The sequence below is a fragment of the Hyperolius riggenbachi genome, chromosome 6, assembly GCF_040937935.1.
Source record: "Hyperolius riggenbachi isolate aHypRig1 chromosome 6, aHypRig1.pri, whole genome shotgun sequence".
NCBI classification, from domain to species: Eukaryota; Metazoa; Chordata; class Amphibia; order Anura; family Hyperoliidae; genus Hyperolius; species Hyperolius riggenbachi.
Genome location: NC_090651.1, coordinates 167,612,988 through 167,630,511, shown reverse-complemented (window position 1 = coordinate 167,630,511; position 17,524 = coordinate 167,612,988). Strand labels below are relative to the sequence as shown.

The 17,524-nt window shown below is 42.2% G+C and overlaps 1 protein-coding gene across 11 annotated transcripts in view; it reads left to right on the top strand.

Moving 5' to 3' along the window:
• The window catches only part of RBFOX2 (RNA binding fox-1 homolog 2), a 333,252-nt gene that overhangs the window by 220,223 nt on the left and 95,505 nt on the right, over positions 1 to 17,524 (top strand). For 8 of the 11 annotated variants that reach the window (XR_011022079.1, XM_068240197.1, XM_068240192.1 and 5 more), the window contains exons 5-6: positions 4,492 to 4,584; positions 8,794 to 8,854. Coding sequence is in view for 10 of the 11 variants with exons in the window: in XM_068240197.1 (XP_068096298.1) it covers positions 4,492 to 4,584; positions 8,794 to 8,854 (154 nt within the window). In the remaining variant the exon portion in view is untranslated. The remainder of the gene's footprint in view (positions 1 to 4,491; positions 4,585 to 8,793; positions 8,855 to 17,524) is intronic. The other 3 variants (XM_068240196.1, XM_068240201.1, XM_068240198.1) reach the window with 1 other exon arrangement.

Below are 17,524 nucleotides of genomic sequence, written 5' to 3'. Positions count from 1 at the left end.
AAAAATCTTTGCAGGATGCTGCACACAAAGATGCCCGTACACACTCAAAAGATCATTATCTGCAAAAGATCTGTTCCTGCAAAACATCCATTCCTGCAAAATGCATTCATAGTCTATGAGATCTGCAGATAATCATACACACTTGGTTTAACAGACTTCATCTGCATATCTGGCAATCATCTGCAGATCTGAAAATCCACCCTGTTGAATCTGATCTGCAGATGATTGTCTGTTAAACCAGGTGTGTATGATGATCTGCAGATCTCATAGACTATGAATGCATTTTGCAGGAATGGATTTTTTGCAGGAACAGATCTTTTGCAGATAATGATCTTTTGAGTGTGTACAGCATCTTTGTGTGCAGCATCTTGCAAAGATTTTATCTGATGGGGAGTGCAGCTCCATAGAATAGACTGTGTAGAGTATGGCTCTCATACTACATGGAAGGGGGTAAAATTGGTCTGTGATCTTGCCTTTTCCAAAGACTTTTATCTCAAGTGTGTATGAAGCATTATTCTAGGAACAACAATTGCATATTCAGGCTTTATATCCATATTTGCTGAGATGTGGTGTAACACTGTATTACTGGTCCATGCAAAACAAAAGTCTGGATCTGTTTAATCTCCGTACTTTCCATTACATCACAACCATTAGCAGCATAATGGATGTGTTTTAACTGGCTGCATTGCACATCCTCCAAGTTCTAGCAACATCATTTTATTTTTAAGTAGAACTTTACCTAGATGTTTTCTCTACAAGCACATTTTAAAGTGGAACTCGAATCACAGCGTTTCCCTTATTTTTGTAAGACCTGGGAAAGTGTATAAAAAGTCATCCTTTCATTTGTATCATTTTCTGTCAGTGTTGGCACAACAGGGCTTGAGGGAACCTTTTTGTAGCAGCATACAGCAATAAAATACTGACTAAGCTCTTCCCTGCACTTAAAGTCAATGGAAACCTTTAAAAAAAAATAGCCAGATACTTACCTGAGAGGGAAGGCTACTATAGAGCCTTCCCTCTCCTCTCCCGGTGCCTGTTCCAGCGCTGGCTCCCCCGTAGCAGTATTTGACTAAGTTAGTCAAATACTGCTCTCTCCACTGCCAAAGGGAGGCTTCGGAAGTCTTCGGGAGCACTCTGGCTGCTCCATACTGCGCGTGTGCGAGCGCCCTCTCTCTCGCGCGTGCACAGTATGGAGCTGCCTGTCTTTGGGAGGACTCTGCTCCCAAAGACTTACTCAGTCCCCCGCAGTGTGGGATTGAAATGGAGAAGCTGCCGCTGCAAAGAGGGCACCGGGAGAGGAGAGGGAAGGCTCATTAGGACCCAGAGCCTTCCCTCTCCTTAGGTAAGTATCTATTTTGTTTGTGTGTGTGTGTGTGTGTGTGTGTGTGTGTGTGTGTGTGTGTGTGTGTGTGTGTGTGTTTTTTTTTTAAGACCCCCATTAGCTTTAAGTGTGTTTATAACTTTCTGTTGCATTTACTGACAGCAGGGCGAGGGAAAATCTATTTTGCACACAGACCCCCAACAATACATTTCCATCTGTTCTATAGAAATAATGAACAAAATTGTCTTTTTTCAATCCATATAGCCATTTCAATCCTCTTATCAAGAACTAAAAGGTGATTTGCTTGGAGTTTGACTTGATGATCATTACCTGCTTTCAAGTTAATCCATATTATGTTATGTGACATCTGTATGTGCTTCCTGATACACCAGTGACATTTCCATTCGTTCACATTACAAATGCTTGCATGTTGTTCCTGTACATACAGAGGCTTCTGTCGATCCACAAGAGGCTCAGTAGAATCCTCAGAAAGCACAGGAACGATAAATAGAGATCCCTGATTCTCACTGATGGCAAAATGGAAATTGAAGCTTGAATTGAACTGACTGATCATCTTCAAACATTTTAATAAGTGCATTAGTGGTTTCCTCAGCTGAACAAAAAAGTTGATAGCCTTTTAGCATTGGTCAAGTGAGTGCAAGGGAATTTTTGGTCGGGTAGTTTTAGATTTAGTCAGGATTCTTTTAACCAAACAGTCATAGATCATTCAAAATTAAAATTGATGGCACACATAGGATCTCCAAGTATAGCATTCAGAAATACGGACTGGTTGGTTGAATTCTGGTACTTAAAGTGAACCTTAAGCCAGAAAAAAAAGAGTTTTACTCACCTGGGGCTTCTACCAGCCACCTGCAGCAGTCCTGCGCCCTCGCAGCCACTCACTAATCCTCTGGTCCCCCATTGCCAGCTAGTTTCGTTTTTGCCGACAGGCCCGTCAGGACTGGCCACACCTATCTTTTTCTGCATTCCCGACTGTAATTAGCGCTATTGCGGACCGCAACGCGTACAAAGATACGCGTTGCCGCATTACCTACGCGTAGATATGCGACAACGCATATTTTTGTACGCGTTGCGGTCCGCAATAGCGCTAATTACAGTCGGGAATGCGGAAAAAGATACGCGTGGCCAGTCCTGCCGGGCCTGTTGGCAAAAACGAAACTAGCTGGCAGCGGGGGACCAGAGGATTAGTGAGTGGCTGCGAGGGCGCAGGACTGCTGCAGGGGACTGGTAGAAGTCCCAGGTGGGTAAAACTCATTTTTTTTTCTGGCTTAAAGAGAACCCGAGGTGTGTTTAAAGAATGTTATCTGCATACAGAGGCTGGATCTGCCTATACAGCCCAGCCTCTGTTGCTATCCCAAACCCCACTAAGGTCCCCCTGCACTCTACAATCCCTCATAAATCACAGCCGTGCTGTGAGGCTGTGTTTACATCTGTAGTGTCAGTCTCAGCTGCTCCCCCGCCTCTTGCATTGCTCCGGTCCTTGCCCCCGTCCCTTCCCTCCAATCAGCAGGGAGGGAAGGGATGCAGGCGGGGACTGGAGTTCTGCAGGAGGCGGGGAGAGCAGCAGACTGACACTATAGAGATAAACACAGCCAGCTCTGACAAGCTGTTTGTCAGCAGCGTGGCTGTGATTTATGAGGGATTGCAGAGTGCAGGGGGATCTTAGGGGAGTTTGGGATAGCAACAGAGGCTGGGCTGTATAGGCAGATCCAGCCTCTGTATGCAGATAATACTCTTCAAACCCACCTCGGGTTCTCTTTAAGGTTCACTTTAATAACAAAAAGCTTTTAGTCCAGACAAAAACAGAGTGTAAGGGCTCATTCACACTATGTGCTGCACTGTCAGTTTTGACACAACGCACATTGTGCACGATGCATATGGCAACATGAAAGTCCATAGACCTTCATGTTACCATTCACACTACAGGTGCGCGTTCCCATGCGTTACGATGTTACGCATCTGGGGACATTTTATCGCACGACACACACACTTTACCAGAAGAGTACAGCTGCCGATGTCTGCGCCTAGCGCACCACGACGTGCATTCCATGCATTAACCGTGCGATGGCAACGCATGTACGAAATTGTGTTCGTGCATGCATTGTGTAATGCGAGTGAGCCTTTAAACCTTAAAATGTAACTGCCTACGGCCGCACCACCCTGAATGCGTCCGATCTTGTCTAAAATGTAACGATTTTTGACCTTTATCAAAAATACACTCATGAGTTTCTTAACAAGGTATACAAACCATCAGCAACCCATATTCTGCTATGACTTAAAATACATATCTATATAGGCCTGTGTCCAGCCTTGGAATTGTATAAATAAGTTTCAGGATTATGCTTTATGTGGCTGATGGTTTTCAACAATAGTTATGGGATACCAATGACATATAAAAGTTTTTAAAGTTAACAGTCCTAACTGCTTAGCAATTATCTGCATGTGAAGATATCGGCAAGAGTAGCTCTTGAAATTAACAAACCTACAATTTAGGTTAAACAGATCGCATTCAGACATTGCAAGTACCAGTATATCCTGTAGGTCATTGTTGTCCTTGAGTACAATATTGTACTGCATGGCATGCTTTGACTTGCAGCTCTTGCTAGGGAGCCCAGATTGCATGTGTCTGACATATAGATGTTGTGCCTCCCTATCTGGAGTTCAGAGAATTGAAGACTGTTAAGTGCTGTACTAGTCTATGATAGAATACTTGAACCCATTAAACATCCAGTTATGACTTGGAAATATTGAAGGATGATTAAGGTGTTTGCTTCCTTCATCTCAATTCCAACTTTGTGGCATTAAAAGGACATTGGCAAATTTATGTAAAATTGGTTAGATTTATTCTGTTTACCCTGGAGGTATATTCACTCTCACTACCCCTCACATTGCATGTGTCTGAGCAGCATCAATATGACAGATTAGTGCTCTGTTTTCTGACCTTTCACTGTTGCCAAATTAAAAAAAATAAAATAAAAACTGAAGTTAAGTAATTTTTTCTTTTTTCCCCAAGTCTCGATTCTGGCTCTCTGGCGGCTGATGTTTTCTCGTGCTCCCCCTATTCCCCTTCACCTCTCCTGCCCTTTCTCTTAGTTCTTCCCCCTTCCCTTCTCTAATGATTTGCATGTATGTCTCCCCTTTGCACGCAGGGTTTTGGTTTTGTAACTTTTGAAACTAGCGCGGATGCTGACCGGGCCCGGGAGAAATTGCACAGCACGGTGATTGAGGGGCGAAAAATCGAGGTGCATGTCTTTACCTGATACTGAAAGATTGCCAAATGCCAGCAGCTGCACCCTGCTCTTTCCTTCTTTTCTCTTTCACTCTTCTACCTTTGCTATCCTTATTTTTGCAGTTCTTTGAATGTCTTTATCTTGCTGTTTTTATCGTTACTGTTTAATGCTTGGCTATGGTAGTTCTTCACCATGTTCTTAATGTGTATTCTAATTTGTGCGTTCACTTTGTGTATTTGTTTTCTTTTTTTTTCTCTGTATGCATTTCATGTTTGCATCTTTCATTTCTGTGTGCACTTATTGTCTCACAGTTTTGTTACTTATGAACCCATATCATAATCCTGTTTTGCAAATGCATGTTGGCACTTTGCACATTCACAATAACATCCTCATCATTTTTGTGATTTACATATATTACAAGTTATGTTTTTCATCTTCCAACCACTGATGTGATAATTCACTCCCTAGTTATCTCTATTGCATTTACATTGTGCTTGCTTACCCTTTCAACCCTGAACTAGTCAATGATTGTGATGGCTAAACTCACTCCCCAGTTGTCCTTCTTTTTAGAGTTGTTCATGTCCACCTAACACATACCTTCATTGTGCTTTGTTTGAAAAGGGAAAAAGGTTAAATAATGTTAAGTATGATTTGAAACCGAAACCTTGTCAAAAGGAAACTCTCCTGCTTGGACAACTTATCTATAATCTATAACATTTAAAAACCTGGATAATGTGGGGATGGAGACAGTATATACTCTAGTTAATGAAAACCCATGAAGGATTAACTGTCAATGGACAGAGTCCCGATGAACTTTTAAAAGAGCAGGAAAACCAAGATGCAAACATATGCTTTGGGCAACGAAGGCAATACAGTAGTTCTTCTTCATCTGGATGCAAGCCACGTGGAGTTTGATTGTTCTTTATAATGCTTATATATGCAACGTTTTGAAATAGGGTGCACATCTATTTTTCCTACCTTTTTGAAAGTGACATTGCCTTTTTCTGCTGCAGTAAGTTCCTGTCTAGCTTCCAAATTGGCCATCATTCACGGGACAATTGCCATCAATTTAATTGCCAGTTAGGCAAATGTGTCTTTGGGATGGGCAATGAAGAGTAAACAAGTAAATAATAACAAAACTGTGACAGTTTCAGTATTTTCCATTTTACCCATATATTAAAATTATACCAATATTTGGGTGGTTTATTGGCTTAGGCTTTTTCTGTTTCCCTTCATTAATTTTCTATACCCACCTCTGGTCTCAATAGCCCTGATTTACAAAGAACCAAGAAACCAACCTGGTCTTTGTTTATAAAGTGTGTCTGTTATTAGGTGGCATAGTTTTGCAACCCTTACTTGGGTTATAGTGGTATATAACAAGGTTTGCCAAAAGTTTAGTGAAGTGGTTGGCCTACAATTTCATGTGCCTGATTAAAGACATAATAGTCAGAGTATAGTCTAGACAACGGCTGCAAACTTTGCCTCATGATTTTAATCCAGCAGTTTTTATGAATCCTTAGTGTTCCCCAAACATATAAATTCAGGGGCAAAGTGATGTTTTATTCACTGCCTAGCCATAATTCAATCAGTTTACTTTCCTGATTTATTTTTTTTCTTACTTCATATCCTTTTGTATACATAACCAATAACCAATCCCAGCTTTGCTTCTCACACTAACTTTACTTAAGCTACATACACACTTTTAAGGATTGTCACTGGTAAATGTTTTTGAGGGGGGGAGGAGAGATCTCACGTTACAGATGCTACAATTGGAGATCAGAGGTTGATTGGTATTGAGCTAACTTGATAGATCATTGTCAGCAGGGTTAGGGAAACCCCTATAATCGTACTGCATTTCAGAAGGATCTTTCTATGAATGATTCACTCTGGCTGACAAAAAAATGTGTATGTAGCTTTACTCTTGATGATTTTATGCAAACAATTTCATACTTTGATCCCCACATCATTTTTTTCATTTCTAAAATCTTTTGCTATGTCTTTAATTATTTTTATGAAGTGCTTTCTACCTAGAAATTCTATTCTCTTAAAAGCTTTTTGGCTTCAGAGAAACCTGCAACAATTAGTACATATAAAGGCAAAACATTGCATTAAAGTGAACCTAAAGTCACTTAAAAAAAACGAGATTAACTCACCTGGGGCTTCCCTCAGCCCCCTGCAGACGATCGGTGCCCTCGCAGCTCCGCTCCGATGTCCCAGGACCCGCCGGCGAGCACTTCCGGTTTGGCCGTCACCGGCCGACAGGGATGGGAACGCGAGTGATTGTTCGCGTTCCCAGCCTGTATATCGCCCCCTATGCTGCTATTGCGACCTCCTGGCCGCAATAGCAGCATAGGGGGTGATATACAGGCTGGGAACGCGAACAATCACTCGCGTTCCCATCCCTGTCGGCCGGTGACGGCCAAACCGGACGTGCTCGCCGGCGGGTCCTGGGACATCGGAGCGGAGCTGCGAGGGCACCGATCGTCTGCAGGGGGCTGAGGGAAGCCCCAGGTGAGTTAATCTCGTTTTTTTTTAAGTGACTTTAGGTTCACTTTAAGAAGCAGTCTCTCTCTGACTCAAGGGGCTAATTCTCATTTTCCACAATTTCTTTATTTCTGTCTTCTTCGGCCCCCCCCCCTCCCCCTCATGTCTAACTCATCTAAATTATGTTTAAAGTTTTCTTGCGTTATCTTTTTTGTTTTCTTTCTATCTTTTTGAAGGGCTCTTGTAATTTGCATGCCTGTCTTACTCACACGTGATATCTGTTGTACTTATTGTTTTTGCTTCATTTGGAGACCTGTCCTTTTATGTTGGGTTCATGGGGTGGGTGAGTGTGGGTTAAGTGTGATTTATTAGATCGCTTGGAGGGTATATGCTTGTGATGCTTGTGAATGAACCTTCAGTACATCTGATTTTTATCCCCCCTATATTTATGCTTTCAAAATAGTTATCCACTAACAAGCTATAACAGTTGCTGGTAATAAGCTCACATGCAGAAAGAATGTTCAGAGTTAAGCACATATCGACATCAACACTTCTTACATGGAGGCTTTGGCATTCAGTTTAGCTTTTCTTTAGTCTTCATGGGCTCAATGACCAGATTATAGCCCCTTTTCTGTTATGTCAAGGAAAGTAATCTATAGTCTAGAGATATGAAAATCCTTTACATTTATGAGGGCACCTTTTGGGAGCTCTGCCTACACAGTTAGTAGGAAAGAAGGAGAGAGAAACAAACAAAAAAACATGGGTAACCACTCTATGAAAAAGGGTCCTCATCAAGACCCTGAATAATTATGGAAATTAGTCTAACGGGCAGAAGTGTGTCCATTACCTGAAACCCGAATCCTTATCCTAAACATTTCCTTAATCGGTAAACACTGCTTCAGTTTTGGATCGACTGATATTTAAATTAAGTTTCCATTTGATAAGTGTGCATGCTAGAACACAATTCCATATTAAATAGCTTAGTAAGTCTTATTTGACATGTAAATATCATACATTCAGACCTTCTGTTCATTTTGCATTCATCCTTAAAGTGTAAGCTCATGTTTACTGCTGATAATCTGAAATTAATAAAACGTGCATTACATTGCTATATTCTTTAATTACATATAGACTTTAACTGTTTCTATTAGACTTTGCTTAATTAACGTATGCAACTTTATGGGTTGGTTATGCAATCTGTCTTGATGTAAAAAAATAATAATCCCTGCATTTTCTGAGAGTAAAATGACCTACATCATGGTAGAATTAACCTGATGGGTAATACAATTAAAATAAGTTTGTTTTGTAGAGACATTTTGTTTTGTAGAGACTTTTGATTTTTAATACATTACGTAATCTAATGTAAAAAATCTGAAATACTGGGGTTGACCATGCCAAGGTTAGCCAATGACAAAAAGTATAAAAAAAAAAAAAGGGAACTAGAAAAATTAAGATAAAGCAAGTATGATGTACACACAAAATTCTATAAAGATGAGCTTTCACTTTACAACTTTTCTTGCCCACTATTCACCACCCTCTCCTGCTTTTGTGTGTGTGAATGCTGCACGTGTGGCTTATAGAGAATTGGATATACCCCTGCATTGCCATTGTCAGTACCTATTATTAATTATGGTGGCTTTGCAGAGGTTAGTGATTTTTTTGCATGTACAGTATGATGTCTAACTTCAATTGTCTAATGATGATTCTTTTCCTTTTCAACCTTGGAAATCCTGTTAGGTCAACAATGCAACAGCTCGCGTGATGACCAATAAGAAATCTGTGACTCCTTATGGAAATGGTGAGACTTGCGATGTTAAAGACCATATGCATGTGCAATCCCTCAGTAATTTTAAGACCGAACTGGTTAAAGATGCCATACAATATCCAAGACATAATTAGTATTTCTCATGAGTCGTCTTTTTCACGGCTTGTACTAAAGTGTTTTAACATCAGCAAAAATATCTCGGCCTATGTTAACCTTTGTTGTTATGGTAATTAATAAGCACTATTGCGTGACGTCTCTGATTTTATGGGTTCAAAACTCTACCTAGGATTTGACTGTTGTATTCTCCTAGTGTTTGTATTGGTTTCCTTTGGATGTTTCTGCTTCCAAACAGCAAAAATTTCTTGTAAGTGAATTAATGTCTATTGAATTTGATCCTAGAATTTGGTAGAAACAAACTGTGTGCTGTAATGTGAGTGAATTGTTCTGTGTATTCTTAATTGCTGCTTAATGTCAATACTATCCAAATTAAACAAATACCTACGGATGCTTTTTGTGAGGATCTCGCCTGCCTGCTGCACCGCTCTCTGCTTCTCCCCACCAGTCGTTCCTCTTTACTTCCTGTCCCCGACACCAATGTAGTGTAATGCAGGGGACAGTCACTAGGAGGGCTTGTAACCACTAGATGCCCCTGCATTACATCACACAGGGGCCCGGGACAGGAAGTGAAGAAGACGCCAGGGACCATGCGGACAGGTGAGAGTACCTTCTCGTTGATCGCTGGATCGAACACTGCCCGGACCATTCAACTTAATCAAGCAATTTCATCCAGAAATTGCTCAATAGGTCGATTGAGCAGCCAAGTACTGCACAGATTCCTCTCTGATTCAATCAGAGCGATTTATTCAGCCATATATTGACGGGAGAAATTGAGGAGTGTATGGCTTTAAAGTGGACCCAAATTAAAAATACAAGATTTCAGAAATAAAATCTATTTTCTAAATTATAATAATAAATAGCAGCCGTTTTTCAGCTGCATGATGACAAATATAAAATATTTTACATTTATTGGAGAAACCCTCCCTTTCTTTTATATTGCCGGGAAATAATCCGGCAAACTGGTGGAGTAGATGGTGTTCAGCAAAGGAGGAATTGCTAATGGCTGCCACCTGTATAACCCTAGTTATGCAAAGAGGAGAGTGTAAAGCATGCACTGAAATGCTCATAGGCTTGAAGGAGTGTTTATTTATATTTGTATGTGTCAGAGTGGTGCAACTAAATATTTTGATTTAAAAAAAAATTTTGGTTTGGGTCCGCTTTAAAATGGACACCTCTATACTTACCAGGTAGCCAATATAGTTGCCCCCAGTATAGGCTAGCCAGGTAGGTGACTTCAGTATAGGTAGCCAGTATAGTTGCCCCAATATATGTTAGCCAGGCAAAGGCGCAGCAACAGGGGAGAGCGGGCATAGCGCAGTAACAATTCACCTTCTGGGATCCCCGCAGCCTCTATCTTCTTCCTCTCCCAGGCATCTGTTGCATTCGGACCAGGCCCCCTGTGATGACATGCAGGTGCGCTGTTACCAATGTGACGGACACCTGGGAGAGGAAGAAGAAAAACGGGCAGGGAGGAAGAAGAAAAACAGGGACTTTAAACACCTCCTCAAACTTCCGTTCAGGAAGATGGCGCCTTAATTGGCAGGCATGGCCACAGGATTCTGTTTTTCTTCCCTATTCCCTACCAATTCTCCTTGTTTTGTCCCCCCCTGAAGGTGTGCATTGTAGTCTGGGGACGCTGGTGCAGGTCGTGGGGACCTCGGTACCTGGAGTTTTTTACCACCTTACCGCTGCCTGGGTCCGTTATCTGTACAAGTACAGGTCTTGTGTAGTCCACCGCTGCTATCCAGGAGGTTAGGGCTCCACTGAGGTAGTAAGGCACCCCGCTGATCGCGACACCTTTAGCCTTGCTGGATGCTGGCTCCATCCATCATTTGTCTGCGGCTGCTCCACTGCAGCAGGGACACCTCTGGCTCAGCCCCTCCATGATCCCAGCCACTAAACCAGAAGTAAGGGACGCTGCAGCCAGATCCTTCTTTGACAGCCAGACTATCTTGACCAGCCCTGCTGAATGCTGCCCAGGAGTCGGGGCACGCCACAGAAATGAACACTACTGCACCTCTTGAGCTGGGAACACCTTGGCCAGCACTGCCAGATGTCAGCAATCTGGATCCTCAGCAGCGTCGTCCATCAAAAAATGGCAGGTTTCTTTCATAAAAAACTGGGTCATCACTGCTGAACCTTCGCCTCCCTCTGTCCCCTCCATCCGTGGTGTCACTTTAAGGATGACAAATGATTGCCAAGTGCGACTGGTGGCGCCGTAGTATGGCTGCCTCGGCTCTTGGCTTTTGGACAGTATACCCTTATCCTTCCAGAACCTTTATGAGCCAAAAATCAATTCTGGGTACAACCCCCATTTGTACTTGGCGAAATAAATTATTCCCATTCTGAAAAACAGTGCATACCAGGTGGTCCAGATGCTAGATTCGACAAGGCAAACCCAAAATATATGGACCAGGGAACCTATATTACCGCAGCTCCTGAAACCGTGGGGTGAGACTGCAGGATTGAAGCTGTGCAGTCTGGCAGGTGTATAGTAACAATGAAACATTAACTTGATATGGGGTCATTTGAAAATTATTGAATTTAACTATGCGAGCCATGGATTTTCAATAGTATTTCTCTTGCGTTGCTGTAATTTGGAGTCCCAGTTCTTGTTCTCAGGCCTTCATCTTGACTTGATGTCCTCATTAATGTTAAGCACTAGGTTGTTGACCCTCTTGTGACTTTAGAAGCCAAAATACAATTTTTTTAGTGTTACTGCGAGATCAAGAGGGCTGGGAAGAAAATTGTGACGTGAAAAAATGTCTAATTTGACAATAATCCAAAGTCTCACCCCGGGGGGGCCTCACAACTAAATTGAAATTGATGTAAAGAAATGAACCTATCACCCTGCAAAACCTGAAAGCGGTTTTACAGTATTGGAGTCATAATGAAAAAATCCTTCACAGGATCCTGTGATTACTAAGGCCAGCCCTCCCAATACAATACATGTCAGAGCAAACAGGATTATTTTTTTTTAATATACAAAGGCACAGAAAATGTTACTGTGTTACTGTCTTAGTTTACAAACTGTACAGGTAAAGGCTCCCTGCACACTGCAAATCCGTTTTCCGATTCCGTTTCCGATTCCGATTCCGTTTCCGATTTTCCTTGAATACATTCAACAGAAAAACGGATCAAAAAACGCAGCATGCAGTTAAGATTAAAAATCTGAATCGGAATCGGATGTAAAAACAGATAAAAAAGCGGAATCGGAATCTGAAATGCATGCAGTGTGCAAGAGGCCAAAATCCTGCTACACTAAGGCTGGTTTCACAGTGGGACGTTAAAGTACCACGTTACAGCAGCCAGTAACGCAGCCTAACTCACAGCACTGTAAAATCAATTGTGCTGTTCACAGTGCCCACGTTGCGTTATATAGTAACGCAGCACGTTTAAACAAAGTGCTGCATGCTGTACGCTATACTGAGCTTAGCAGAGTTAGACTGCTTGCACATGCTCAGTAATGTTGGAGGAGGAGGTCTCCCCTCCTCCTCCGCAGCCAGCCACATGGCTAATTAATATTCACTGCACTGCAGAGACTCGTGGTAGGACTGTAGTGTTGTCCGGATCATGAACGAATCGTTCATTTGATCCGGATCTTTTTTTTGTGAGCCGAATCATACGGATCATCACAATGAAAGATTCGGTTCACAGTGGATGTCTGTCTGGAAGAAACAGGAACATACAGAATGTACAGTGCAGGGAAAGTCCTCTCCTGCTAGTCATTTCACCCAGTCTGCTCCCCTAGTAAAATGATTCAAATGATTCGGTTCAAAGATCCGGATCTTTTCAATGATCCGATTCAAATGATCCGAATCCTTAAAAAGATCTGGAATTCCTATCACTAACCTGGAGCGGCTGCTTTGAGAGCTGCATAACGCAGCTCAATCTGGCGTCCAACTTCAACACCACCATACGTTGCGTTAGGGGCACGTTATGCGACCATAACGTCCCCTAAAACGCAACGTCTTGGTGTGTAAGTAGCCTAAAGCATCTCAGATCTGGCACGGCTGGTTCTCTTACCCTATAAACAGCCATATTGGCGTTACACTGGAGTATGGGAGTACACCTGTGTTTGAAATGGATGAATAAGGAAATAATTTTTCTAAAGCTTATTTCTTTGTGTAACAAAATTCTGGTCACTCGGCATAAGACTGCAGCAGCTTGTGGATAGAGCTGGGATATTTGGGAAATGTTGCAGAATCTTGGCACCAGATATCCCCCCTTAAACATGTTACTTGGATAGCATACATGTGGTTTGCAGAGATGACTGCTAGAAAAACAAATGTTCCTAACAATAAAGACAATCACAATCACAAGCTCTTTTTGAAATCTCATACCTCGTAATGACAGAAGACAATGCTTCTGCTGTTACTGTGTGTTTTTATACTCCCAACGCTACGTTCTATGGACACACATATCTACCGCAATAGCAGTGATGAGGCCCTAAGCAAGGTACCAGCATCATCTCCCCCTGCTTTGCCACCTGACCTTTCTAGTATGGAGAAGAATTGGAAGAGAAATAAAGGAGGTGATAGCTAAGCCTTTAAAGTGGCCACTAACTATCCAATGTCTAGTGAAAAAATAGTTCGAGCGACCAGAAAATTCTGATCGGAAGAAAAATGGTTCACTATACCACCAACCAACCAATCTTTGCTTCCTATCTATCACAACCAACAAGAAAATCCACATTTTCGTTTGACGAAAATCCAATTGGAAGTCTCTGTGCCCATCAACAGAGATTATTTACAAACAATCCGATCACAATTTTTTGCTAGAAATTTGACCGTTAGTGGCCCCCTTTAGACCCCAACCAGACCTTCAGCATCTGTTTAGCTCTGCCTTGTTGGGGATCCATATCTGCACAATAGACCGCTCTAAGCTATATATTAGCAGCTTGCTAGCAGGTAAAGTGCGCCTTAAAATACAGCTGGTTTTGGTAGTTGAACAGTTTTCATTTAAAAAGATAAACATGCAATACAAATCTGAAACCAAATGCAACATTGTAGTTCAGAATGATCTACTATTCAACATTGAACATATTACATGGAACTTTAATTTTTTAAGCCTACTTTTACGTTTACGCAATTTAAAGGCTGGATATTATACCCTTCTGCTGCTCTGCGGGTCTGCTGTCTTTGGAGTTTTACGTTGACCTGGTGAAACCTGGGGTCCTGCACCTGCTGAGGCAGTTATTGCACTGGCATTGATTGGGGCATAGTCTTTCGAACAGCAGGGGTTTTGCAGCATCAAACTGCATTTAAAACCCCATAATTGTTTTACAGCTCGCTCAAATGCTTGCAATGTCACTATCCGCAAATATATAAGGTTTTATTAATGCGCTTGTAGAGCGTGGGTTTTGCACAAAAACACTTGCTTTTTCAGGTTATAAAGTGACTGGTACTGACATTGGAAGGCAGGCCAACATTAACCTATTCCTGGAACTGGAGAGGCAGTCCAGTCGTTAGCAAAGGAGGAGTGATAGCCCGGAGGAAATTCTAAGGTTATGCTGCAGTGAAGTCCTAGGATCTAGAAAGGTGGAACCCTTCCCTTGTCTCATGAGAGAACTCATGACTTGTACTGTGGAGTTTTTTAAGCGGGTGGAGAAGCTCTGCTTTCTTCAGTCCGGCCCAATATCCTGGGGTGCACTGACCTCTTATATAAACATATCTTTCTAGAGAACTACAGAGCTAGAAATAACCCTCAAGCATCTGCAGCAGTTTTCATATCTTTAATATTAACCTTCTTTGCACTTAAGAAAGGTGGCTGCCCCAATGACACAGGTTGTGTAGCTCTGCCCAGGTGAGCTGGCACTAGTAAACAAATATTGTTGTTGTATGTAGACCATGGTGGGGTGGATCAAGTGGAAACAAATTTAGTTCGGGTTTGCTTTGAATCTTTCTGAAACATTAAAAAGTTAATATATGTTCTGGACCACATAATATACTTTAGTATTGGTAAATTAGTATGCCTGGACATGCCATACTGTAATTGAACTTTGGCTTCATGGTTTCCTATGTGTCGAATTTGTGCATAAATTCTTGCATTTCCACTAGATCTGCACTTTTTGACAGTAGTGAGTGCATTCTTAAATCTAGTGAGACATTTGAGTGGCCTAGCAACCTAAAAATGTGGCGAGATGTGATGTGGGCAGTGCGAAGCGGTGCTGCTGAGAGCTGCTCCTCTGGTTGGCTGGCATGTAGAAAGTGCGGGTCAGAAGAACAGCCGGGTACAGTGAGTTTCCATCAGGAAAAAAGGGGGCTATACCATTTGTTGTTTACAATGCTTGCCAAGGGTTTCCCTATGATGGGATTACAGTTACAGAAGTCCGTCAGTGCTAGTGCAGGGACTGATGCATAGAGGATACAGTGACATATGGATAGTTAAAGGGCCATATTAGATATTGAAATAAGTGTCACAATGAATCTTCTATATGCTTAGTGTAACTACTGTGGGGGTGTTAAAAAATTTAATCTTTCACAGTAGTGGTCCTTCAAATTTCCTCTTTTTATGAATTCCATTTTACCATCATTTTTTGGAAATTAACCTATTCCAAAGAGATCCGCTGAACATCTGGATACATTCTTCAGATGTTCAATAGTGGTCTGTATTTATAAAGCAGTGAACATTACTGCCACAGCTTTGAAGCTGCATATTTTGCTCGTTTCTGATAATTCCCAATGATGAGATTCTTATAATTTGAAGCAGCTGTGATGCTAATACATCATCATGTTTAAGTTACTTTTTATTTCTGTATAATGCAGGCATGGGCAAACTTGGCCCTCCAGCTGTTACGGAACTAAAAGTCCCACAATGCATTTGCCTTTTATGAGTCATGACTGTGGCTCTCAGACTCCTGCAATGCATTTGTAGTTCCGTAACAGCTGGAAGGCCAAGTTTGCCCATGCCTGGTATATTGGCATTTGCATCCAGTACACCTGTTATAAGCAATTTAAATGTTTGTAGAGATGTCTCGTAAATGCAGGCCTTCCTGTACGCATGAATTCACTGGCTGTCTTTAAAGCAAGGTAGACACACTCATTTCCACTTGGCTGAGGCTGCCTTTCAGGAAAGAAACTGGCTTGCTTACAGGTGACCACCAAATTCACCTAAAGATTTCAGTATCCGAGCCCATTGTTCTTTCCTTTACACTCCCACGGGAAGCCACTCCATTGGGTGTTTTGTTGTCAGTCCCAATTCCTGTGTGTCTGAGTGTTTATGTATACACACACACACACACACACACACACACAGGGCGAAGTAAGTGGGAGAAACCGTGTGCTCGGGAGGCTGCTTGGGCGTCCAGGATAGCTAAATATTCAGCATGTCGGAACTTTAGCAGACTTGGGGCGGCCACTGTACACGCTGATTTCACTCTCGGCCGAGGCAGTCTTTATCGGGTGCCACGGCCACCAGTGAGCTGGAGAATACAGTTATGCACATTCAGATCACAAGATTATTTACACATAATAAAGTGATATAGGATTATCAGATGTTTTAGACATTGTTATGATTGTGGCTAGACCTGGACATATTTAGTATTTATAGAATGCCAACATCTTCAGCAGCTCTGTACTACATAGTCTTGGCACTTTACTGTCCCTCAGGAGCTCACAATCTAATCCCTACTATAGTCCTATGTCTGTTGTAGTATTGTAGTCTAGGGCTAATTTAGGAGGAAGCCAATTAACTGATCTGCATGCTTTTGGAATTTGAACCGGGGACCCAGCACTGCAAGGAGAGTGTGCTATCCACTATGCCTCCATGCTGCCCACAAGATAGGTACACACATTTGAATCAACTTGAGTTAAAGCTCTACAGTGTACAGGAGTCCCCCAATTTTGCCTAAAGTTCTTGTCTTGCCAAACCTTTAACAATTTCCGATCAACCCTGAATGCATTGGTTTCCTATGCACCCTGCCCATCAGAAGCCCTTCTGTCACCGCACATCCCCTCTCCCTGCTCCATAGCAAGAGACTCTAGGTGAGTGATGTGTCTGTACAGCATTCACCCCGAACTCTTGGCCCGAGGGCTTGAGTCCCAATGACTACGGGTTAGACATGCATAGAGGAGGTGAAGGAAAGAGGAGGTGAGGGAAAGCTTGGCTCTCTTGACATGAACATTTGTTTGTTTTAAAAGCATTTATTAGTTTGCCACAATAAATGTTTTGTTAAAGTCACAGTGTGGGTCCCTGCAATCCGGGCCCAAATACATAAAATTGCTTCAAACACGCACAGCAATAGTGCTTACTAAAGGATCACGGTCAGTGGCTTGCTGCACAGTAGTACAAAATAGGTTATTGCCTGCCCTCCAAGAGGTCTAAAACCTGAGTGGAGCATATGTGTACAGGTGTCACCTGAGCTCTTCTAAAGATCTGGCATACTGGATCTTTAAATGGCAGCTTTGGCCAAGCTCATTGTTTCTCTCTTTACCCCTCCCACCAGAAGCCACACCGTGGTCCCTGCTCCTGTCTCCATAGCGATAGTACATGTCCCTTGGCTGTAACCAAGAGATGTCTGTACGCTTTTATGCACTGAACTGTCACCTATAAAAGTCTGGTCCAGATCAATGTACCCTTTTTCCC